The 26926-nt window shown below is 38.4% G+C and overlaps 1 protein-coding gene across 4 annotated transcripts in view; it reads left to right on the forward strand.

The window, feature by feature from the left end:
* Positions 1-26926, forward strand: part of LOC135195630 (transcription factor 12-like) — a 642011-nt gene that overhangs the window by 22365 nt on the left and 592720 nt on the right. For all 4 annotated transcript variants that reach the window (XM_064221981.1, XM_064221983.1, XM_064221982.1 and 1 more), the window contains exon 2: positions 16057-16100. In XM_064221981.1, the coding sequence (XP_064078051.1) occupies positions 16057-16100 (44 nt within the window). The remainder of the gene's footprint in view (positions 1-16056; positions 16101-26926) is intronic.

Here is a 26926-nt window from a genome sequence, read left to right on the forward strand (position 1 = left end):
CTATCCTTCTATCAGGACTCCAGGCAGTACCTCAGCTTCATCTGCAACCTGACTGTCTGCCTGTTCAAAGCCCTGCACCTTTGACTGGCAGTAGCCCTCAGGTGTTTACTTTTGTATTTGTTTTGTGCCTTTTACAATGACTATATCTTCATTGTTGTCTCAACAATTGGTTGATTTTGGTATCCTTAATGAAGCAGTGATACACCGGAAGATGTCTTCAGCTCAAGCATCAGGAAAAGTAGCCTAACTGGACATGCTGAAAACCTGTCTCACAAACTCTTGGATCAGCAAGTCCCTGTCTCAGCAGGAACAACTTGCTCAGCTTGACAGATCTTTCTTGGTCACCTGTTTGGCTTGGAAAAGCCTGTGCTTCATGAGTGCCTCCACCAGTGCTTGGCTGAAACCTCTGGTCTCCTACCGCTTTATTGGTGGTTCCCTGATATTTTATTATTAGAGATTCTACTGTTCCTGGGTGAATTGAAGGAGGGTTTGGCTGCATACCTGGAGGACTTAGTTGTATTAGGTGTATGTGGACAGGAGGTGATTGTCTTCTGCACATCATCATTATAGAAAAGTTAATGTGACACCAACACTTCTTACATGTCAAACAGGGAAGACATTATTCCTCTCAGCTTGTTGGTGATGCAGATGTAGATGCATGAGTTTGTTGCTCACCTTGCCATCAAGCTCTCAGTCAGGTACATTCCAGAGCAGCTGTTTCAAAGCAGAAGGGACATTGTTGGAAATTTCTTTGATTAATCCATTTGCTAAAGCATATATATGGCTAAAGAGGAAATTTCCAGTGTTCTGCTTCACAGTCCTGGACCCCTGGTCTGTGCTGAAAGATGCCTCCTGGCACTGTTTGTCTATCCTTGTTGGTCTCTGATTTACTATCAATCTAACTGCCCTATTTTCAGTTTTTTGGGCGATCACCATTAAAGTAGCCATGTGGTTTATAATGTTTTCTTTAAACTACTATGTACTGCTATATTATACTTGTACAGGCAGTCCCAGTTATCGGCAGGGGTTCCGTTCCCTGTGCTCTGCTTATAAGCAAAAACCACCATTAACTGAAACAAGGTGGTTTACTGCGCTTATGGCGGTGAGGTGTTAGCTGTGGTATGGCGCCATAACTCTATTATTGGTACCTTATGGCGCTGATAACCGAAACGTGTCCTGTTATGGTGCCATAAATTGCCAGTTTTATGGCACTAGACAAGTGCTATAAAACGGGTTCGCCATTAACCGAGTCCGCTGATAAGCGGGGACTGCCTGCTATAATAATTAATAGTAATAAATAATAGCATACTGGCTATAGTATATACTACTATTTTTCTGTTAACTACTCCTTAACCCTCTCTTCAGTTATTCAAACCATCTCAGTATTTGAGTTCTCAGTTTATTTTCCATCTGCCGAATATTATATCTGTGCACTTTGGCCATGAATCTTATAATTTTATATAAGTAACTTAACCAAGTATTAATTACACAGTTATGGTTTCCACTCAAATGGCAGCTTAGATATGGTTTCCACTCAAAAGGGCAGCTTAGATTAAAAAATTTGCTGGTAGCTTTTTGATATACAAAGTTTGTGTAGGTGATCAGCTCGTCCTACTAACAGAATATTGGAATGACCTAGCAGACAATCCTCATTTCTTTCCTGCCGTCAGTGGTAATAACACCTGGTCTTTATATATTATTTTCCTGTTATTTTACCAGATTCTTTCAAGATGAGTTCTTTCTTATTTTGTTTTTACGTTAATTCGGAGTTATCAATGAGCTGGCCGTAAATGACGCCATTTTGCATTTATGGCTTTATGTTATGACACTCCATCATAAAGTAGTAATTGGTGTATATTAGGCCTTTTTCATTTGGCCATAACCTATGCAATTTATGAATTGTTTTACGGCCGCCATTAACTACTAGTGATCCATTGATTAGCATTCCATTACTATAAAGTAATCTGTGTATGATGCCTTTCATTAGACATTAACTTGCAATTCATGAATTGTTTACCGACCATAGGCTACTTGCGAAACACCAACAATGGTTTTGCCTTTAAAGTAATTTTCAGATGTTACAACATTCTATTATATCTTTTCCTTAGGTCATAACTTTGGAAATTTACGATTTGTTAATCGAAATTTACGATTTGTTAATCGGCCCTAGTCTTTGCTCAAGCCACTGATAATTACATTGGAAATAATTTTTGGGTATTTTGTTATTTCAGTAGGTCTGTAACTTGCAGTTATGATTTATGTACCAGACTTATGCTTCTTGTAAGCCTCCAGTAGATAAATTTTTTTGACAAAACCTTCACACCTTTCTTTGTAGGAGAACTGGAAAGTGTTAAGGTAGAAAGTAGTAAGGAGAGAATTGGGTGTTTTGTTGACTGCTGTGAGAAGGTGTTCTCAACAGTCGAGAACCAGCTCACACTACAAAGCTTCTAGCTTCCTGGCTCCGATTTTGGACACCAGCATCGCTCCCTGCACCCTCTCTCATGCACTCTATGTTAGGGATGACTACCCTGGCGCCAATTCTCTCGTTCTACTAGCCTCTTGCTTCTGCACCTGGCTCTCTTGCTTCCTTTCCTTACCTTTGCCAGTCTTGTGTCTTGGTTAACAGATGTTAACTTTGTAATAGTGAAGTGTAGTGTAGTGCAGTGGAGGAGGAGGCTACTCGTCCCCCAATGCTCCTAGGCAGAGGTCACTGTCAGATTCTCCTGCACCTGGGAAGAGGCATACCGTATATTTCGGCGTACAAGTCGACCCTTTAGCCCCAAAAAATCATGCCAAAATTAGGGGGTCGACTTATCTAACGGGAACAAAAAGTGAATCTTTATTATTTTGGCATATTGGTACAGGAATCCAGGCTTTACAGTTGGCTAATAACAATGACAGCCTTGTTGAGGTAACTATGTATGTAAATACCAGTATTAAAAACTTTTCACACTGTAATACGACAATAATAATACATTAGAACATCCATTACCTTAAATAAAATTAAAAAAAAAATCAAATTAAGAACATCCATTACCTTAAATAAAATGAAAAAAAAAATCAAATTAACTTGAAGAAACCCCTATCGCACAGCAAGTGTAAACATTGCGCAGTCATTTGTAGTACCGTAGTTGAGAAGGATGCATTCACTCTGACAGTTTTGTATTTACCGGGGTATTGTTTAAAAACATTTATGGTATGACATCTTTATTTATCACATAAAATAAAATAAAATAAAAAAATTGTATTTAATGGTAAATTTGTATTTAAAATTACTTGAGTCATCGTCACATGAATTAGACAATTCATCAAACATTAACTTGAGTGGCAGTTTGTACATACATATATACGTAGGCTGTTATGCAGCGTAGTTAGCGCTTTCTTTGTTTACATTACACTCGAGTAACGTATCTTTCGTTTCGTCATTTCTAATCATATTTGCAGGTATTCATCTTTTATATGTTACACAGATTTGTTAATATACCGAGTATATTACCTGTATTTCATATGGTAAGTAGAGCAACATATGTACCGTAATAACATTCAGGTTATTTTATATGATACGTTTTACCCTGCTATATTGAGCGTATGGTTGGCCTCACATTTTATAGGTCGACTAATATACCCGATATTAGTTAAAATCATAAAAATTTACTCAGAATAGGGGGGTCGACTTATCTTCCGGTCGACTTATACGCCGAAATATACGGTAATTAAAGTCCAATGGAAAATGGAGGGTTACACACAGGTAGTCGCCCCCTCAGTTAACCCTGTTGTTGGTCCCAGGTATCGACAGACAGCCATTGGAAAGGCATTTACTGGATGTGTAGTGAAGAAAGGGACAATCTGTCCCATCAGATTTCCTAAACCCAGACCCCCTAAACCTGGGAGGAGGCATACTGTTGGTCCATGGGAGTCCATAGTGGTTTTGCCCCTGGATAGATACCTCTCAGTTGAGTCTGCTGTCCTTAGGTCTCGACGGACAGCTGTTGGGAAGGCATCCATAAGGATATGCATTCATTGTCCTCTAGTGATGAGAATCCCAGTGTAGACAAGTAGTGTTGGTGGCACTTTTCAGGTGTATCTCGGCTGTTGTAGAGGCAGATCTTCCAGTTGTCAAGTGCCAGAATTTGGCGCCAAAGCGCTCATCCTATCTGAGAGCCCAGCAGTGTCAGAGGACTCCGAGCGGACAGGTGTCCGAGCGCCCAGTGTCTGAGTTAACTGGTGTCCAAGTGCCCAGTTTCTGAGCCGAGTGTCCACCTGTACATTTGGAACCAGCGGTCAGGCTTCCACTGCCAGTTCCTCTTGCTCGGCGCCTGAATTTCTAAAAATATGCTGTTCTGTCTTGTGCACGAATTCTGATTGAACAGGGACCAAAAGGACATCTGCGGGCAAGTTTTAAAGCTTTGTAAGGAAGTTCCCTCCTTTGGCTCTTCTCTAGTCACCAGGAATTCTTTTAAGATTGCAGCTGGGCTTTTGTTTAAAGGAGGAAGACAAGTGTCTTCTGTCTTTCCTCCCTCTAGTGCCTAAAAGGATATAGGCCTTCTTTTCAAGATTCTTGGAAGCCCTAATTGTCGCTCTTAGACAGTAGATGAAGGTCAAAGGGGGAGATGAACTAGACCGTTCTTTCACCCGTTCTCCAGGACAATTGGATAGGAGCTTGGATATGCAGGGAGCATTCTTCCAGATTCTTGTCCGAACTCCAGAGAGTTTTGTAGCTCCGTCTTTCGGGACAGGGCTCCCCAATCAGGAGTCTGTGCTTCGGCCTTTCTGTAATACTTCAGGCCCTCTCCTGATTCCTAGCTCTTCCTGCATTTGACTTCCCCTTTTGTTGGGGCATAACTTCAGTCTTTACATGTCGACTGACTCCATTACCTTCAAGAAAAGGGCTTAAAAGCTCTTCAAAATAACCTTTACTGGGACATGGAAACAAGAGTTGGACACCATGTTGTTTCTTAACCCAGGTCTCTTTAGTCAGGCCTTCAGTGGTATATGTCCAAATATGACTTGTGCAAGGGAATTCCATCGTCTTCTGAGCCTAGTTCTAGTCTTATCAGCACCGCAGATCTAGGTCAAGGGGCCCACCTGAGGAACCAGGAAGATGTCCAGGACTCGGTCTCCAAGAAGAATGAAATCTTCACATATACTTTGGAGAGCTAAAGGGATTCTTTTATGGCTCTAGTACTGCTCGACCCTAGCTCACATCTAGACTGTGGTAGTGTATTTGGATAAGACCTCATTCCTAATACATTTACTTATGCAAGGAAGCTGGATCCAGTGTGCCCTCTTGACCAAACAGAAGTTTCTCCTCTGTTGACATCAATTAATCTGTTAGTCACTTGATTTATTCAGATAACTAAGTTTCCAAGGATGTACATTCAGCCCCTGGTTAACGGTGGGGTTCCATTCCTGGTTGAATGCCACTAACCAAAAATGGTTGATAATTATGGTTATTAATGGTTTTTATGATGTCATAAGCGCCAATAAACTGCATATCAGCCCTGTTAACCACTTATCGTTGCTGATAAATTACTTACCGATGTCAGTAGACTGCTTACCGATTCTGGAAGTCACTTACTGTTGCTGAAAATCTGGTTAACAATGTTGTTAGCCAAGCACATTAAAACCGGAACGCCGATATGCTGGATCTGATTATTGTATGAAGCAAGCCAACCTTGGACCTGGTTGCCTTTTCAAGGAACCTTTGCCTTTCTTCAGTTATAGCATGGGCAATAGGCACCATGCTATAACCAGTCCTTCTCAGGCCTCCTTGCCTTACGCCCTTCAACATGATTTAGGTGCTAATCGGTCTCGGGCTCAATTTCCAGTTACTCTCTTAGTCTGTTCTGGCATATGTACATAAGAGCTCCCAAACCAGCTCAGGTTGTTGGTGGACTCTCCAAGATCAGTCCCCCAAGCCGTATCCTCTCAGACAACTTAGCTTCAGAGATACTACCACCAAGGGTGGTCTGATCTTGCCTAGACAAGTGCCGGACTGTCCGAAGGATTGTCTTCAAGATGTGTTGCAAAGGCTATTACAAGATTCAGAAGTCTCCCTCTTCCTAATTCTACCAGACTTAGTGATTGTCTTCCAAAGCTGGTGTCTTGGAGTCTACACCTCTTCTTTTAGGACAGTGATTGTCTTCCAAAGCTGGTGTCTTAGAGTCTACACCTCTTCTTTTAGGACATCACTGAACCTGCTGTGGACTACTTCTTTGTTTTTTATAAGATCTAGGATCTCTCGCTTTCCAAGAAGAGGTACCAATCTATGCTTATCTCTGGTTAACCACGGAGACCTGGAACTTTCATCTTCTCAGTGACCTCTCAAGCCCCATTTACACACCCAGCTAGGAAACAAGAGATGCGGTTTCCTCGTTTTCCTTTGTTTTAGCCAAGAATGAGGATCCATCCAAGTCCTGCAGCCATTCTTTCTTCCTTGGAACATAACAGACATCTTAGGCTTCCAGAAGCTCCATTCAGCTCCCGAATTCTTAATTTGCCAGTTACAACCTGGTGCCAGCACGTGCTCCAAGCACCTACGAGTGCTCACCAACTCTGAGGGAAAAGAGTAAGCTCTTTGTACAATTGGAGTGTTAGGTATTTACCTGAGTAGGACATGATAATCAAGAGGGCCTTCTTATCCTTTGATGTTTGGTCAAGAACCCCCTTGCCATTTGACTAAGATTGCATTGTCTGTCACCCTAAAGAGATTTTATTTCCGAAACTCTTAGATTAAGGGGAACAACTTTGCCTTCTTTTAGTAAAGCTAAGAACATCAGAGCAATCTCTACTTCTTTAGCTTTCAGACACATATGCCCCTTACTTCCACTCCGCATTGACCTACTAGAAGTATAATTGGACTTTGTGTCTCACTATCCTGAGAAGTGAAATCCAAACTACTTGCTCCCCTGGCACCAGCTACAGTTTGTCGCCAGCTACAGAACTTCCAGAACCTCGAGCTGCTAGCTTTCCTGGTGCCCAGCTATAGCGCTCCCAGTGCCCAACTACAGACTGGCACCAGCAATATTTATACCAATCCACGAGCTTCCTTGGCTCGCCTAGCGCCAGCTAAATCGAGTTTAAGATTCTGCAGTTCCACAAGATAGTGACTGGCATGGTATGGAATGAGAAAGCAAAGGATTTTCTCTTACCATCTCTTCACTTTCTAGCGAGGTAGTAGAGAGTTTTTAGGAGCCAGAAGGTACAAAGTACTTGGAGCACCCACCACTCACAGTGGATGGGTTGTGGTGCTATCTCAGTGTAAGTGACAGTGTTTCTAGTTGTTTTTTATGTTGGTACTGCTCCCAGGGGAAGGGCACCTTTTAAAGTTTTGCTGGCTATCAGATAACTCCCTAGTTTCTTAACTTCCACTGATGCATTGGTAGCCATCAGAGTACTCCTTTGGTACATAGCTCCCACTTAAGGAGAGGTGACCCCTGGCTGTACCTCCACGCCACTACAGGTTAAGTTGAGGGACAGCCAGTTGCAGTATTGTACTACAGGCTTTCTTAACTGATAAGGAATGACTAGCATTGTATTCACTGCTAGCAACTTTATTATTTCAAATTCATCACATAGAATACTATGTCCATGTATCTCACCTCCTGTCAATGTGGGATTCAGCTATGTAATTACTTGATAAGTTACTTATATAAAAATGACATTTTTATAATAAAATAGTTTTATTTATACTTACCAACCAAGTAAATATTGAATTGAAGCCCACCCTCCTCCCCTCTGATGGATGTAGGGCATAAAATGAAAGGATTGTGTGCAAGGTTGTTCCAGTATTCCATTAGTGGGATGGGCTTATCACCTACTCAAACTATATTTGAACGCTACCCTCAAAATTTTTAATATAAGCTGCCCTTTGAGTTGAAACTATAGTTATGCAATTACTTGGTGAGTATATTTAAAACTTTATTTTATTATAAAAATGTCAGTCACACACCTTCCTTTGTGTGTGTTTGTGTGTGTGGCTAGGACTGCTTCATAGAGTGGGGACTAAAATCCCTCTTCATGAATCTTACATTTTTGTAAAAGGGAGTGTTTTACCAGTAGTCCAGCACTCTGCATTTCATCCGATTTATCACTACTCTTTCTTGCTCTTTTTGTGGTAAAGTATACTTCCAGTAAGTATGAAGCGTTTAGCCAACTTCCCCACTGACCTAATTCAGTTGGGAATAATGCCAAAGACTTTAGGGTACTGAATCTGCTAGGGTATCCTCAGTGAAGAACCTAAGCATTTCATGTAGTAATATGGTACATCAAGCTTTGTGCTTTATGGTGGCGTTGACTGTGCTGTCACTTTTAAGTTTGAGTGTATTTGAAATTACAGTAGTACGTACCTGTTACATATTGGTATTTAGCATTTTCGAGGGCTGATTGGTAGAACTTTTGATTCCTCTTTCTGTACATGTGGAGTTTATATGCAGTATCAATTTCATATCAGGTTACCTGTTCAAAATGGTAGGTTAGTGTGAAGTTTCACAGCATTACTCATCTTCACTTTGGAGCTTAGCATATGAATATTCAAAGTTTATTGTTGCATTAATACGATAATCATATAGCACTCCTTAAAAATGTTTGTTTCGATTTGGTCATCAGTAAGTTGTTAAGTTTGTCTTAATTAAGTGATACGTATTATGTAGTTTTGAAAATATAATCCATAAATTAACATTAGTTTATATAAATGATTGTGTAAAAGCATTGGTATGGAAAATTTATTTACATTGTATTATAGCAAAGATGTTTTTTAATTGGGCCAACATTACTATTGTAAAAATAAAGGTACTGTCACCTTTATTTATGCATAGCATCTTGTCCTATATATTTCGTGATCAAGTTATTCATTGTCATTGTAAATGCAGTATTTTTGGAGAAAAAAGTGTAAACTGCAGTGTGTAAGGAATAGGCTACACATGTAATTATAGCAGCCATTGAAATAACTTTGAAGAAAAGATTAATAATGAACAAACGTTAGCAAAGTACAGTCATTTTAATAAAAACATTGTATCAAAATTAATTTTTAAATTTTTCCTAATTTTTTTTTTGGTTTGTGTAAGTGATAACCACACCCTGTACAAGTTGTGAGTTTGTTTGTGTGTGTGTGTGTGCGTGCGTGCATGAGTGCACATGTGTGATGTGTGATTATACAGTAATGGTGTATTTTTTTAAGATGGTCAAAAATAGGAAAATGAAAATGCCTGGAAACTTATTGGTAGTATCCCTTATTCCCCAGCCACTCGAATTTCATCTCTTACTGGGTCTTCTCCATGTAGCTCATCAACTTATTCAGATTTTCATGCTTCAGCCTAACTTTTCATGTAGGCTAATAACACATATGCTTTTGGGCTTGATCTGTGAAGTTTATAGAAGACTGTGGTCTTTTCTTTGCTGTAAGGTTTTAGTACATTTTCATCATCATTGTCAGGTTTTCTGTTTAGAGGTCAGACTTGTAATTTTCTCCACTTATATCATCTGATCCAGGTCTTCATGTATGTCCTTTCTCCATGATTTTCTACCCCTTCCCACTGGCCTTTGTCGTGCTACTTCCATATCTACCACTTTTTTGAGTAAGTACTCCTCTCCCCTTCTTTTCACATGCCAGAATCATTTCGTTCTCTGAAATCTCTGTTTGCTAACTTTTGAACACCCGACACCATCTCTGCAGCTTTCTTATTGGTAACATGCACTCTTGAATTTCAATATTTTGTTGTTGCAACTCTTCAAAATCTGCATCTTCTACGCAAGTGCACATGTGTCTGTTTCTTCTACGCAAGTGCACATGTGTCTGTTTCGCTGAGAAGTACAGGTCTGACACATATATTTGCTCTGTTTGTTAATGGGATGTTTTAATATACACACATTAGTCTAGCATTTTCTTTCCAATTATTCTAAGGTGAAACAAAATTTTTCTTACCGCACTCTCAGTACAAGCTTCACCATTTAGTATGTTAATAAGGCAGCCTTACAGGAATTTTCTACCTCCTCAAGTCATGCCCTTTCTCTGTAATGTGATCCTCCCCATTTAGCTCTTTTACACCCTGGCATAAAAAAATCTTGTGCCCATTGATATTTTACAAACCTGAGTACCTCCGTTAATTTCGTGTAAAGTATTGCTTTCACCCTTAGCTTAGTTAAATTTCTTTTGATGCACATTTAGCATCTGTTTGGTTCTGTATACAGGAATAGAGTTAAATTTCTAGATAATTAAGAGCAGAAAATGTTAAATATTAATGTTAAAATGGCTAAATAAATAATTCAAGAAATAACCCAAGTGAAAACTGACAAGATGCATTAACATTAAACATTTATTATTAGGTAATAGGCTACGTGTATTTAAGAAGTGTAACTTGTTTTTTGCACAGTTTTTGCAAAAATTTTATAATCCTTGCAGTTGATTTTGATCCTGAAAAGTGAAATTGAGAGCTGTTCATGATTGTCAGTTTTTTATGAGCTTCGGAATATTCAGATATTGGTACTGTATATGATTGTCTTGGAAAAATTATTGTCATTAGCTTGATATTAACAGCACTGAGATTTTTCTGTTAATGCTTCTTACAAAGTCAGGATATGAAAACAAGCCCATTTTGTGTTTAATGTTCAAGTATTTGGGTAATTCTCAAGACTATGAAACAGGAAACACCAGTAGTTTACCTGCTGGTATATTCAGTCGTAGAAGTTAGCATAGCATAGTATTTGGGTTATGAGTTAGTTCAAGATGAAAGACCTAACTGCATGCTATAAGATGAAAATTTATTTAATCTCGGCATTTTTTTTTTTCTCACTGACAAAGGCCCTAATGATTAAGATGTGACTATACTACTTGGATAGGAAATACTGACACGTCTCGTTTTATTTTTTATTTTATTTTTTTTATATGAAATAGGGATTTTATGAGATAGTCACTTGTTATGATAATGAAAGATCTTTTGAAGAGGTGTTGATTACAATATGCTGAGATTCATAGCTGTAGTGCCCTTGGAAGATCATAACGCAAACAAGGAAAAAGCAAAATATGAGTGTGGTTTGGTGAAGGGATCTCAAAAACTGAGATATGTGGGTTTATGAGGATAAGGGTAGCTTAGTGGTTCCTAAAAGTAATAGACATTGAAGTAGGCTGGCAGGAGAAAGTCCAGTTAGAAGGCATAAGAATTTGGACGAGATCCTAAGGAATTTTTAAATTTCTATAGTTCCAAAACACTCGAGACTGGCCCGTTTTCGCCTCCAGCTATCTGTCACTCATTATCGATCGCATGTGATGCCTTCACCACTGCCTGGTGAACAAGCCGATCCTTGTTGTCATCCTGACGCTTGTCCAGCGCAGTATCTAAGCAGGTGGCATTTTCTGAATCTATGATGTTGTCAGTCTTAAAAATGGCCACCTTCAGCGATTCTGGAGGAAATCTTGTATTATACAAGACTGATGAAAGTCGAGAGATTACTCATCTAATCCTCTAAAAGGAAAACTTCATCTGAAAATGTAAATGGTTGATGAGTAATCCCAAATTGCCAATTGCTCAACTTTGATAATGTTTGTTGCTGTGTGCAAACAGGCAATTATTGGCTTTATGTGGGGATGTTTTTTACTTGCTAAGTTCTTCAGAGTACAATGCCTACTGAATATATGTATATGTCTGAACTTCAGTATTCAGCTATATTCAGATCCTTAAATAAATGTATGTATCCCACACTGTGTATGGATATACAGTACTTTCTGTGATGCTTTTTCAATCATCGAACATTGGTAACAAAGTAGTTATTGGTAGTTAGGTGATGGATGGGGAAACCACCTATTCACTCCACTCCCAAGTACTGTACCTTTTTCTTTATCATGTTGCTAAGTCAAGATGTCTTCATTGCTGCTGTGGTTATGGTTTTAAAGTTGTTATTTTTAACATATTACAGTATTGTAGCTGTGTGGGTACTGTATGTCAGGGATACTTGAATAACAAATTATAATAATGTTCTTATTTTTTGTTGGTTTGTGGTTGATCATTATGTCAGGGAAACTTGAACAAGTAATTATAATGCTCTTACATGTTATTGTGTTCATGGTTGTTCAGTATGTTAGGGATACATGAACAACGCATTAACTAATCATGTTCCTTTGCTTCAGGATCTGTTTTTATTATAAAAACCTCATTACCCTTTTCTGCAGAGGTGGATATTCTTGTGAAGTTCTTTAGAGGAGTGCCTCTATGCATTAATGCTTCACAGAAGGACTCTGCCCAAGAGTAACCTGTGTCCAAAAACTTATGGTCCAAGGGTGTTCATGGTTTTAGCTGTACATACTGATAATGGTCTCTCAGTGAGATCTGCATACTACTTGCATACTATGCAGCTCATGCTGAACATGTTGGGGGGTCTGCATATATGCATGCTCTGTCCATCCCCATGCACGTCCCAGACATAATCCAGACAGGCACTGTTTCTTGGTACTTTTCAACGGAACTTGTCATTTTGCTCTTTGGCCTTCTTGGGACATTGAGAGGCATTTATTATGGTCAATAGTGTGTCGTTGAAATTGTTCTTACTGGCATTTATCTCATGGTTTAAATCCCTAACTCTGCATTTGACTATTAAAGACTGTGCACGGTGCAGTAATCCCTTCTGGGGGCAGCATATTGCTGCGATACCTGTTTCAGGTACAAGTGGTATATGTTGTATTCTGCAGTGCTCAGTGCAGCCCATACTAGATTTTGTCATAGTGCCCATATCAGTGTTGGCTCAACTGGTGCCCATTGTCCAATCTAGTAAATGCTGTTTTCAAAGGTTTACAGTACCCACATCCATTGTAGTCAGTTTCATCTGGAGGACAGCTTGTGTTTAGTGCACCTTACTGAAACCTTTTTTGGTTTTAATGGATGTGATCATGCTGCTGGTTGGCCTGTAGCTACCACTGGTGTCTGATGAGTTCACTGCCTGATGTGAGCAGTTCCCCTGTAGGTAGAAGTATGTGCCTGTATGGTGTTACAACTTGTTATTTACCTGATCTTTACATATACCATACTTGTAAACAGCCTCAGTCATTAAGCTTTGTTTTATGTGTGATTAACTCCATTTCTCTTCAAGTTGGATACTCAGTTACTGTTTCTTTCCCTCTCAGTACCGTTTCATTTGCTCTGTAGTAATCCGCAAGGGTGCTGCATGCTTTGTTGCTGATAGGCACTTGACAGTTTGTGGATTCTTGGTTCTGGACTGATATTTTTAGCAATTCTTTACCAGTCTTATTCCCAGTTAGCACTGACCCATGCTTGGATCTACACCTTAGCAGTGTCTCTTACTTTGGTCAGTCAGTCAGTCTTATTAAGGAAAGGTGGTTGCTCATTCCCTAATATCCCCAGAAGCAAATGCAGAGGCACAGCATCATTCCTTTTACTTGTTCTTGTTCCCCATTGCCCATGAGAAGGAGGCAGCTGGACACTTACCCAACCATTCCTTTCCACTTCACAGATTACCTTGCTCCCCTATACCGTTTGAGGGCAGTATTCTATTCTTTTGTGAGTAACATTGATTCTTTGGAAGGGAAAACTTTGCAATCTTCTTCTATCCTAAGGGAACCTTGGGTGATTTCTCAGTTGCCTTGCTTGACAGTCTATTCTGTGCAGTTTTGTCTTTTCAGTTGATCATTCATCTAGAGGCGCTGGTGCCAGTCATGTGAATGCCTTAGCCTTCGGGATACTTTTCTTTCTGACGTGCTCAGGAATTAGTTGCTATTAAATGTTATTCGTGTTTTTCATTAGAAAATGGCAGGCTAGTTGTTTGTTTACAGATAAGCCCAGATAATACAGGAATAGTTTACTCATTTGAGCTTTACAGTGGCTACTTTTAGATTTCACAAATCTTTCATAAATCTTACCTTTGGTATTGATATAATTGAGGGCTCAGTTAGAACAAATAAATGCAAACTAAAGAAAAGAGTTGGTGTTTCAGGCATAGGTTAGAACTCTTTTGGTCACCTGCTACTGACTTTTTTTGAGTTTTGGATGGCCTTTCATGCAATTGAGAATATTTTAAGTGAAGTTACAGTTTGAAATAACTTTTATGCTGTGGTGATTACAATATTGAAGATTTTCATGGGTTGGGCATTTCTATATGCATCAACAAAGCAGTAAACTTTTTGAATAAATAAATGAAATTATAAAAGCAAATGCTGTTTATAGATCTCTGTATATGTCATTCTTTCACAGTGCCTATAAGATGAAATATTTGAAAAGAGTGTAAAGTCACTGAACCTTGACTTAGTTACTCTTGAAGATAAAAGGAGTTGATGAAGTTTTGTAAAGAGAGGTTATAGTCAAGACAGCAAATTAGTTGGGATTTTATTTTTGTTTTATTATAGCATTTTCGATAGCATATGAATGTGTGTGCGATAACTTAACTGGCCTAGGTTTAGTGTGCTTTGGTGAAGTCTTGGTGCATGTCGTGGAAGATGATGTTTTCCAGTTTTTAAGTGTTTCAATGAAAGGAGTTCGATGCTTTCAATGTGTTGAACACGTCTTTGTTGTATGGACATCTATACACTTGTATCCTCTTTCGTTTGTCTCATTAAATCTTGGCGATGAGTGTGAAAAGTTTTCAAACATGAAACTATCTCTGCGTCGTGGTTCCGCTTGCCCTCGTAATGGGTACGTGAGTTCCTTTCCAGGAGCTGGACAGCAAAATTCGTAAGGTGAAAACATATGAAATGGAAAGTTAGTTTTTTTTTAATTCGTAAACGGCTAGAATTCTCTCTCTCTCTCTCTCTCTCTCTCTCTCTCTCTCTCTCTCTCTCTCTCTCTCTCTCTCTCTCTCGTGATGAGCTCGGGCCGAGTGGTAGATGTGATAATATCGTCATTATTCATATAGGGGTTTTCTTGGAAGTTCTTGGTGAGAATGATCAAATGTAAAAGAAAAAAAAAAAGATAAAATAAGTGTTTAATTTTCAAGTACTTGAAATCAAAGTCTTTTGGAGATAATGCTTCACTATTCCTCCATGACTACACAATCTTCAAGAATCTCTCTCTCTCTCTCTCTCTCTCTCTCTCTCTCAAAAGGGACGATTAGAGTGAGAAATACTCGTAAAAACCTCCTCCAAGTCGGGCCTGCTTGACAAATGATGGTCGCCATTTTAATTTAACAAGTCGAACGTGGCGGAACAGTTTGACATTTCATTCATTATACGCTTGAAAATTGCCTGGTGGAGATTTATACACTCTACGCTCACGCTCCGCTCAAAATCGAAATGGGGCAGGCCCTCTTCCCCCTCCCCCCCCCCCCCCCACCCCCCCCCACCTCCACGCCGCCCATCCCCCATCCTCACCCGCCCTCCCCGCCTAACCAATTTTTGTGTTTCATTGATTGTGTTTTGATTAATCGATTCTTCGATAGAGATTTTGTTGGAGTCGAACTAGCTTTACCCTTTTCTTTTTTCAGTTAACAGTCGAAGGACTGAAGAAAGGTTGTTGCCTTTTTCGAAATGTGCTACTTTTGGGGGACGGGAATTTTTGCGCTTTTCTTCACTTGCTGGTTCTTCCTATCAGGAAATAACGAGGACGTCAGGTTGATTTGTATGGGGAAGACAACGGCACGGTCATGACTGGCCGAAGGAAGCTAGGTGTTGGTAGAAAAGTTATAATTATCAGTGGCCTTCTCCCTTAAGTGTTAATAAATCCGTTCAGTAGCTTTCACCCAGAAGTAGTGACATTTCAGTTTAAGGAAAGGGTCCGGGTTAAATGATATGTGAAATTAGGCGTTAATCCTTCCGCCCAATTCAGTTAATATACGTAGCTCTGGTTCAGGAATCCACTGGAGTATTTAAATGTCTGTTTTAAATGCAATTTACAATGTAAGGATTGTCGTTCGGGGTCAGCGTTGTTGTCGACTGTTTCGAGACACGTTTACTCATATTAGTTATTGAAACCAACCGAAAGATTCTCTCTCTCTCTCTCTCTCTCTCTCTCTCTCTCTCTCTCTCTCTCTCTCTCTTCGTAATTTCACCGTGATTTACCGTACCATTTTTATTTTGTATCCTGAGAAAACTAACAAGTTGCTCTCTTTTTTTCCCCTCAGATAAAAGCGTCTACTCGCCCGGATATGCCGTCGATAATGGCATGGTAAGTGAAGTTTCCATTGTTGCATGTAAATTTTGAGTTGTTGTTGCTATAATGAAGAGTTATGTGGATAAAATGCCAATTTTCTTCCCCTGGTATCTTGATAGTATAGTCTCATTTATACGTAACCATCTATTCCTTTAGAATTATTGTATTAAACTTGATTCAAAGGCTTCTTAAGGTATCGAACAACCCACGAATTTTTTTTTAAATAACTGGACAGAATAAAACAAATAATTTGCATTTCAATTTATTATTGTAATAATATATCGGAACTCCCTTTGAGACGAAGTTACGTTATTGCAGAAAACGCTGTTTTAACTTTTTTTTTTTTTTTTTTTTTTTTTTGTACTATTGGCTTAGTTATTGGTCCAGTTCTTTCACTAAATTAATGTCCCAATTTATAGGAAGTAAATTTCTTTAGAATTAATTCGGGAGAAACAGGTCACAGCAGATATAGTAAAGGCAGAGATTTCCCCCCGATGGGGAACGTGTTTGTGAAACGTGGTCAATGTATCCGTAGATTTACTTAACTGTCAGTTTTCGAAGCCACATGATGAAGATGTCCAAAGCTCAAGATTGGATCAGCGGATATAGTAATAAAAATCGCTTGTTCGAGAATTTGCGCAATTCAGCATCAATCACTTTGAAGAGGATACGTTCTTGCATTAGAACCTGATGTATATACGTTTCTGTTCGAAAAAACTATTGGGCAGTAGTAAAGTAAGCGATGAAAATTTATTAGGAATTATTAGGTAATTTTAAGCGTGATTCTGATGACGGAATTGATAAAAATACGTTACGAAGAGATTTTTTTTTCTATAGAGACTTTGGTGATCATGATCAGCATTGGATGCTTGTAATTACTACCGTTGATGGTAAAAGTTGTCAGCAATAGTGATGATAATAAGTATTGATATCTGGTATTATTGTGTTAGTGAAAGAACGTTTTATAGAAATCATAATGAGCTGGGATAATGTTGAAGTTTATCAGCATGTTTGTGTAATGTGGGTCTATAACCTTGCCTCTACGGAATGCAACAGTTCTATGATCTTTACACTATTAATAGAACGACCGAATGTCCTGTCAGTCTCATTTAATATTGTAGCTAAAATGATTAATATGCAAATCATTCTTCACTCTTTGATGTGCTTGCAGGATGATATGAATAATGAAGCTGTATGTGTTATGTAATCAGTTGATGAAGTGCACTATAGCAAAGAACACCGTCTTGTGTTTTCTCTGTAGGCAGCTCCTCTTTTCAGGGGAAACGGATTAACTGTATCTATGATTGTGTGTTTGTCAGTTACTTTGAGCTGTTAGGTAATATTTAGCTCATTTTGCTCCTTTGGTTAAGTTGTGTTCGTGTTTTACCTTCTTTTGTATGGATAAATTAAGGGGGAAAAAAAAGGTAGAAGATATGCTTAGCGGCCAAGCAGATTTCCACTATTAAGTAAACCTTCCTTGACGAGCCATTGAAGCACAGGAGGCTATAAAATAATTATTGTTATTGTAGCCTGAAATTACAATCTACCAGAAAAAAGTAACACTCGGTAGACGGCTCACGGGGAAGCGTATGGTCACGGCATAATCCCCCATCGTCATTCAGTGAATTTATGTCAGAAGCGCTCCCTATGTTTACATGAGTTGACTTGGTTCCTCGAAGTCAGGATATTAACTGATTTATTCAGTGATGGGAGCTGGCCACATTGCACCCTCGTTCAAATATGTAAGTAGAGATGATGGTAGTCTGAGAACTGGATAAGGTATATAGAAGCGTGTGTGAGCGTTGTTCATAAAATGTTAGGAAAGTAAAAAAAAAAGAAACCGTCTCCGAATCAAGATCTATCAATTTTAATGCCTGAAAACGTGAAATCGGGTTGTTGTAATCATTTAAGGTAGCTGACTAGTGAAATACTTGGAGAAAGATCCTGAGAGAATGTCTACCAATAGTGTTTTTGATAAATCACTTGTGATTCCGTAGTGTATTAGGTCACATATCTTGGACTAGATTTAGTTGCCCTCAGTTTAGCCTTATACTAAAGTTTGCGTCACATGACCTGTCGTATGCTGAACACACATTTTTCACTCATATCTTAAAATAGCCACCAATGTAGGCCGTTTAAATTGAACAAGTATTTTAAATGTGCAAAGCTCGTTCTCTCTTGAGATGATTATAGTTTTAACAAGATACGAGTATTTTATATTTTTCGCTTCGTTTCATTTCTCCCTTGGGATGCGGCCCACAAAAATGGTAGATGTTGGTCATCGAATGATAAGCTGTGAATGAAAGTGGTTTTCATGGCTCACTGCCATGTTGCCAGTGAATCGGTAGCTTTAACACACATCGAGCGCTTTGCACATACTTTGCCAAAAATAGGAAATAAAGGGCTTTGTCAGACTCCTCTGTAGTAGTATTGGCATGGTGCTGGCAACCGCTTCTCTAAAAGCAAAGCGTAGAAACCTCTAACAAAATTAGTCTTTCGGTGTTAGTGGCAGTGGGTCACAAGAAGGCTTCAGATTGAGTATGCTTTTGAAAGGTCAGCTATTTAAAGCAACAGTTGAAAAGGTTGATTCATTCATGACAACTGGCATCGCAACGACTAGGGTCATCGAATCTGTGCGAAAACGGTCGCCCTTTTTTTGAACGGATAAAAATACGAGTTAGATTTTTTATAAGATTAAGTAAAAAAGAACCTTCTTAAGATCTAGTGTCATGGACCAGCATACATTATGGAAACCAATAGATATAATCGAAAATTTCAAGAGGTCTCCAGGACAGAAGGTGTCGTAGACGGACTTCTTGCCTTTTTTCTTATGCATAAAGACATTATCGCCTTTTACATTGATAGGAGCGGCATATGCCGTATACAGTGGAAGCAAATACCTCATTGGTTCAAATGCAAATACCTCATTGGTTCAAATGAAAATGTGGTAATGGAATGTATATGCGAAGCATGTTGGGAAAAATTTTTGTAGTTTTGTACTGATGCATTTAGAGTATCTTAAAGGAAATATATACTGCAAAATAGTGGCAATGATGCTAAACTATAAAACTAACATCTCTTCGTTGTTAGAGTGACTCGGAAAAAAATTATAATTCTTAGTTTCAGAAATAAATGATTCGCAAAAAATAACTTACATAAAACGTCTTTTAAGAGAAATGTAACAAATTACAATAAATAAACGAAAATATTTGTGGCATATAACACGAATGACAGAAGCACACGTTCGTATTCTTCATTTTCATTAAGAAACTCCAGGCATCAGTATAAAGCAACAAAATTCCTTCCGTACCGACTTAGCAGTTATATCACATTTTCGTACGAATCAATAGGTAATTGATTTCTCCACTATCTACGGAACGTGATGCTCCTATTAACAGTACTGAATATTATCTGATTATTTTATCAATGTTAACGTTTGAGTCTCTTTCTCCTTCGTCGATTACAGCGTGAAATGCTCATGTTAGGAGCTCGGTCATTTCCTCTGGTCTTCATCCTCGCGGCGAGTGGCGGAGGAAAAAGGGATTCTCTTAACACGAAGATGATACCGAGATCAGCTTTAAAAACAAGTTAACGGCTTTCCATAAAAAGGGAATTTATGAAAGAGCACTACCCCCTTCCATTGGTTGACATTATTTAAGGGGGAGGGGGTTGACATTGGTGTCCCATTACTTCTCTCCCCGGAATAGCTCCTCTGTGTAAAACAGCGACAAGGGTGAATATGGAAATAATAGGGGGGATGGGGACCCCCCCCCCCCCCGCTTTTCCTTCCTCCCGTCCCACAGGGTGAAGGGGGGAATGGTTTGGGAAGGGATGGAGGAGGAGGGGAGGAATTGGGGGTTGAGGGAGAAGCGGGGTGTGGGTTGGGGTGGGGGAGGAGGGGGGAATGTTAGATGGTGTTTGCTCTCAGCAGGGGCGGTCTCTCTGACGTTATATAAATGGCTCAATTTCCTACGTACACCCGCTCAATGTGATCAAGAAATAGCTTACTAAAATCCTCTACTGAATAACAAATGGCTCCTTCTGGGCTTCTGCTTTTTTCGGTATTTTGTTTCATCCGCCTCTGTTGGAGGAGGTCTTTTCCTCTGGAGAGTTTTTGTGATTGGGCGTCGCATTTTAGCCTTTTGTTTTGGAAGTCAAGTTTAATGTTTATCCTTCTTGTGCTTTATTGTGTCATACGTTACGTTAGCGCTCGAGTTTTTCATTCAGGTTCTTGAAGTTTTATCTTTAGTTGAAATGGTTTTGATCTTGAGCTGAGTTTAAATGGTTTTGATCATGAGCAGAGTTTAAATGGGTTTGATCTGAGGGGGGGGGGGCTGATTTAGTTTAAATGGGTTTTGATTCATTTTGAGGCAAAAAAAAGTTTATGGGTTTGAATCTTGGCTAAGTTTAATGGTTTTGATCTTGAGCTGAGTTTAAATGGGTTTGATCTTGAGCTGAGTTTAAATGGTTTTGATCTTGAGCTGAGTTTAAATGGGTTTGATCTTGAGCTGAGTTTAAATGGTTTTGATCTTGAGCTGAATTTTTATTCGGTTTGATCTTTGAGCTGGAGGGTTTATGGGTTTTGATCTTGAGCTGAGTTTTAAAATGGGTTTGATCTTGAGCTAAAGGGTTAAAACAAATGGTTTGATTCTGAAAGCTTGTCTTTAAATGGGTTTTGATCTTGAGCTTTGATTTACAAATGGGTTTGATCTTGAGCCGAGTTTAAATGGGTTTGATCTTGAGCTGAGTATAAATGGGTTTGATCATGAGCCGAGTTTAAATGGGTTTGATCATGAGCCGATTTAAAATGGTTTCGATCTTGAGCTGATTTTACATGGTTTTGATCATGAGCTGATTTTAAATGGTTTTGATCTTGAGCTGAGGTTAAATGGTTTTGGTCTTGAGCTAAAACGTTTTCAAGTGAGAATATGGATTAAAAGATTGGAAAAAGAATAGAAATTAAGGGGGTTTATGGAGGTTTTGTCAAAGAAAAGGTTGTATAGGATTTTGAAATGAGGTGGCTTTGGAGATTGTAAATGAATAGTCAGTAAATCAGACATGCTATAGTTTTTCGTGCATTTTCATCTTGAACGAGATATGCAGTATTTTTCGTGCTCCTTCGGTGAAACCAACCTGAGTATAGGAGAACTTCCCTCAGTCTGAATGTCCCTTCTTGCTTCCAGTTGTTGAATAAAAAAAAAAGAAAAGAAAAAGAATGTGGATTTTCTGTTGTTAAATGGAACGCTGCCTCTAGTTTAGAAAAAATTTAATAGTCCAGAAAGGTTAGTAGATAGAGGCCGGTAGCTTTTTCGGGGATTTTGTGGTAGCATGTCTACCAGTGAATATTTAATTATTAGCTCCAGAATTTTCAGACAAGTTCAGATTTCACAACAATTCAATAGCCAGACATCATTTCTCAGAAATTAAAGCTGACATTCGGGTGGATATTCGAGGCTATAGCACTCAAGTTTTATGAGGTCCGAAGTCCACAAGTCGAACAGGTAAATAAATTTCTGGCGGCGGAGGAGCCATCATGGGGAAAATCCAAAATGGACGGTGGAGAACGCGGTAAATATTCTAAATGGGAGGTTAGTTCGCAAAATTGTTCAGTTCCCGACATAATGCTTTCCTTTCATCACTTTTTTTTTTCTTTCTTTTTTTTAAGAACTGTGATTGTCTTTCTATGCCTTTCTATTTTCTCTTAATCTGAGGTCTGCTCCATTGGATTGATTACTTTAATTTTTTAATGCATAGGTGACACATTTATGTTGAAGGATGTATGTTTTTGCAACTTTTGCAAAAACATTCATGTCTGATAGAACTGTTTGTGTATATAACCAGGTCAGTATCAACAGACCTTGTTGTGTGGAGTCGCTTTAGGGCATACAGTCGAGTCTTAAATTTATTTTCATGAAACATGTATATTTGACTCTTGTTGCAAATGCATATTTTCATGATTTTAATTAATTGTCTCGTAGATTTATAGTAATTTCTGATGTATGTATGTTCCTGTAGGCTAAGTCTGTGAATCATTACACACAAGGGAGAAGTTGAAGTAAAACACACACACACACACACACACACACACACACACACACACACATATATTATATATATATATCTATATATATATATATATATATATATATATATATATATATATATGGGATTTGTGATGAGAAAGGAATTATCCGTCCCTGAAAATTTTTATTTTTTTTTTTTATTTTTAATAGAGAAGCATTTATTAGCTTTAGTTACTAAAACCTCGTTTCCGAATTGTAACTTACTTCCGGCGGATATTTATTATTATTATTATTATTATTATTATTATTATTATTATTATTTATTATTATTAATGTTTTTCAACCAGAGGTCTGGACATCATTACTGAGCTTGGGAGAGGTCCTTTTGATTGATTTTGTAAATTTATTGTGTGCTAGCGTATCAGTTCTGTCAAAAATTACTGCTAATATTCGAGACGGCAAGTCCCAACCCTAGGGACGTTACTTACTATCCTGAAATGTGGGCCACGGCAAGCCAAGGTTTCTTCTCTCTGTTTGCATTAGGGGCCAGTGGTGAAATAGGGTAGTTGCTGGTTGGAGGACAGCAAGTCCTAATTTGGTCTTCGCCTGTTACAAAGGATATATTCGAAAACATACTGCGTACTCATATAATGAGGATTTTAATAGTATAGTTCTTACCAGGCCGTATATATTTTAAAACTAAGTGGTTGTATGTAGCCTCATTCCTACAAATGAGGCTGAACCAAGAGCGTGAATATTCTGTAGGTTGGCCTCAGCGTATAAAGAGATCTTGAATCAGAGTCCTCCAACATATTGAAGACCACATGTACAGTATTTTAAAGAATCTCTCTCTTCTCTCTCTCTCTCTCTCTCTCTCTCTCTCTCTCTCTCTCTCCTCTCTCTCTCTCAGGGTTAGGTTTCCAAGACATTTTGATCATTGTCACGCCGGCATATATAAACCAACAAATCCGACCAGTTCTTTTGTCATTCTTATGTCGTCGGAAGTCATGCGTACCCTGGCATGGGCAGCGCTCTGTGGCAGTATTATTGTCTTGCCATCGCCCTGTTGGCCTCCAGCTGAGGTGCTTTCTTTCCAACTTCTTGAATTTTGCAATTTAATATTCACTCGTCATACATCCACAGATCCTTTTGGACAACTAGATTTGAGTGTAGAAATTGGACGATTGTGATTGTGTTAATAATCTTTGCCTCTTCTTCGGGCAATGAACACATATCCCCAGGGAACTCTGCTTCATTCCACAGCACACACACACACACACACACACACACACACACACACACTCTCTCTCTCTCTCTCTCTCTCTCTCTCTCTCTCTCTCTCCATCCGGGGCGACAAACATGTTCGCAGGAGGAGGGTGGATGTCACCCCTGCCCTCCTATTCCCCTTGCTACCCCGCCTCCACCTAGGGCGGACAAACCGTTTAGCAGGGGAGGGTGGCTGTATCATCTCTCCCCTATTGTCACCCGGTGGAGGACAGACAAGATCCACTTGGTTTCGAACTGCTTGCAAGATATATTTCATAATCTTCTAGGGTATCAGGGAAATTTAACCGAAATAATTATTATGATAAAGAAATCCCTCAAAGGCAGGAATTTTGAATGGGTGTCAAAGTGCCACCAATTATATATAATATATATACATATATATATATATATATATATATATATATATATTATATATATATATATATATATAATATATATATATATATATGACCCCTAAGTATAGCATGATCTTTAAGTCGACGACTATTTATAGCCCCAAATAGGTTGGCGTTTCATCAGGTGACATTCCTAAGTTCAAACTTGTTTTCAGATGAAATCGCTCCGGATGTGAACACATTTTTTGTTATGTCTTATCTGCCAACAGGTTGTCGAGAATTTCATCTAGATTCAAAGACATCAAAAAAAGATTGAGAGTCATGAAAAAAGGGGGTTACGTTTCTCTTGCTAAAACTAGAATTAGAACAAATTTTCTTCGACACCTTTTTTTTTCTGATCCTTTCCTAGTTGCTTTGACAATATATATGGAATTTATTAGCCTTGGGTGTCAGTCGGTAACCACCCAGGTTGTCCTTCCCTACATGGTACCTCATACGATTTGATACGATGGTGCAATTGCTGTTGGTATGTTTAGTAAATTGTAACTTTTTTTCGCAGCCCTTTTGTGATAAAAAGTAATGTTACAGGTAATACTTGGGTCGGAGGAGCTCATGGTTTAGATGTAAGCGAAGTCTAAACCAAATTACGTTATTTAGATAGTTTTAGAAAATACATATAATTTTATTTGTTTTTTTACACTTCTTTTAAACGTGTTTAATGAAATCTGTCTGATTGGTTTTGTAAATAACTCTTAGAACATCTCATTTTTTTCAAGTGAAGAATAATGGATAAACGGTATACCCATTGTATAATACATTCTGTAGAGGCTAGCGTCTTTTCCCCAGGATGAGGACCCACTGTTTTATCCTTCTCTCAATTTTATATAGGCCTGGTCTAGACAAGGATATTTAATTTTGGTTCCTCTCTCTCATAAAAAAAAACATGTTGAATATTTTCTTAGCTTTTTTTTTTAAAATACTCTGTTAACTTAAATGACCCACTGCCGTTCATTTTGTGGTATGGAAATCCACATAATTTTCAAGCGAGACATATTTTTTTTCGTACTGTTAAGGTTAATGTGGATGACTTGCATTCGTAAAAGGCGATTAAAGCTTATATTCATTGATTATCCCATCCCGTTTGAAAAGCATCTGCTGGCTAGTGGTGTGAGATTTTATGGTTAATAAAACTGCGAAATCCAGTCAGGCTCCGACATTGGGCTACTTGCGTCTTGAGTTGCAATACTCTCCCCCCCCTACCCCCCCCTCTCTCCTCTCTCTCTCTCTCTCGTCTCTCTCTCTCTCTCTCTCTCTCTCTCTCTCTCTCTCTCTCTCTCTCATCCTGCAAACTTTCTGGCGACTTGACTCTAAAAGTTTGAGGGACTTCCACTTTTTCAACTTCGGATCTTCCACTTTTCTAATAAGCCTTTTAGACAGTTTACCACCCTTACGATCAGTGGCGTTGACCTAACAGTGTTCATTTGTGAAGCCGGAAAGCTGAGGAAAAAGTTCCACAACTAAGATATTGCGATCTATATTTCAGTAGCTCCTCGTTCACCATTTACACACCCTTTGAACTTATTTTCTCTGATGATTTTGTAATACGAGATAACGAAGTGTCTTTGAAAAAGGGGTTATTATTTATTACGTTGTCGTAAGAATAAAGATTTTTTTTAGTTTTATTTTAATTAAATTCGTTGGTGATACAGGATTAAAGACAAATCATTGCACATGCCTCAGAGATCAAGGTTAGCATTTTATTAACTCTTGTTTGAAAATTTTGTTAATGTAAGTCCCCCTCAATTTTATCCCCTCTCCCCTTTATTCCCTGAATTCCACCACTAAACATTCATATATATGCGGTATTAATTCGACTGATGTTTCCTTCTGTCTTTTGTTTCTTATATATATATATATATATATATATATATATATATATATATATATATATATATATATATATATATACTTTTATGTTGTCCTTGTTTGCACCCTGTTAAACGTGTACTGGTTTGAGTTTTTTCTTTTCTAAAACATCTAAAACTTCTTTATCTTTTGCTCCTTCCATCTTTCATTCCTGCTTGCATGTCCAAACGATCTTCAAACAATTTTTCAGCAAGCGTTTAGGCTATATCTTTCACTTTTTTGTCGTGTTTTCGTTTTTTTACACCTAGTTCACTTGTATTATTTTAACAGCTGTAGTCCCTCCATACACTTGCAACCTAATTCCTCTGTAAAATTGTTGCTTTTATAATATCTTACACATAATACCCTTACGTGACTATTCATAACATTATTTTCCCACTTCTGGCAAACTCATTTTATCCATGTCAGTTCTCCTTGCCATCGCCAATGAAAAGTGCTAATAGCATGAGAGGAAAAACGCTTAGATATTTTGTAAGGAATACTTGTGACAGTTGAATTCTATTATTACTAAATTGTCTTAATATAATATATTGTACCGATACAGGCTAAGAACAGTAATCGTGCTGGACTTGACAGCTAAGATTAAATTGGTAAAGCAATTATTATGGAAGCAGGGTAGAAACAATTTTCAAAAGTTCTCCATTGTTAACACGTTATTTTGTTTCTTTAGGTTCACTTTCATTTTGGATGAGTGAATACGACATATAACGTGAGCCTTCCACAGTGACATTTTGCTTTTGGTTTTGTTGGGGCATTTAGTCTTGACCGCTACTTTGAAGGTAGTCAATTAGGGTTTAGAATGCAGACCCAGCTTTATTTCTCGGAATTCGTTCTAGTCTCTCTTAAAGTCTCTTCTAGTCTCTATCTCGTACGGCTATAGCATTTCGGTCTTTCTGCGTAAATATTCCGTCTTCTGTTTTTCTCTCTTGTGAATAAGCATTATTAAACTAGAACTTATAGACCTTTGATGATAGATTTGACTGGTAATCAGTCTGTGGTTTTGATTGTAATGCTGAGGTGATTTGCACCTCGCGCTGGTGCACTGTAGGCATTACTTAAGGATCTTTGCAGCGTCCCTCAGGCCCCTAGTTGCAACGCCTTTCACTCCTTTTACTATACCTCCGTTCATGACTTCTATCGTACTTTCCACCATCTCCTATCAGTTGTTTCCTAGTGCAACTGATAGGTTTTCTGCCCGTTACATACACCTTTATAACCTCCTTTATTCTCAATTTTCCTTTCAGCGCCGAATAACCTTATAGGTCCCAAT

The sequence above is a fragment of the Macrobrachium nipponense genome, chromosome 16, assembly GCF_015104395.2.
Source record: "Macrobrachium nipponense isolate FS-2020 chromosome 16, ASM1510439v2, whole genome shotgun sequence".
Taxonomy (NCBI): Eukaryota; Metazoa; Arthropoda; class Malacostraca; order Decapoda; family Palaemonidae; genus Macrobrachium; species Macrobrachium nipponense.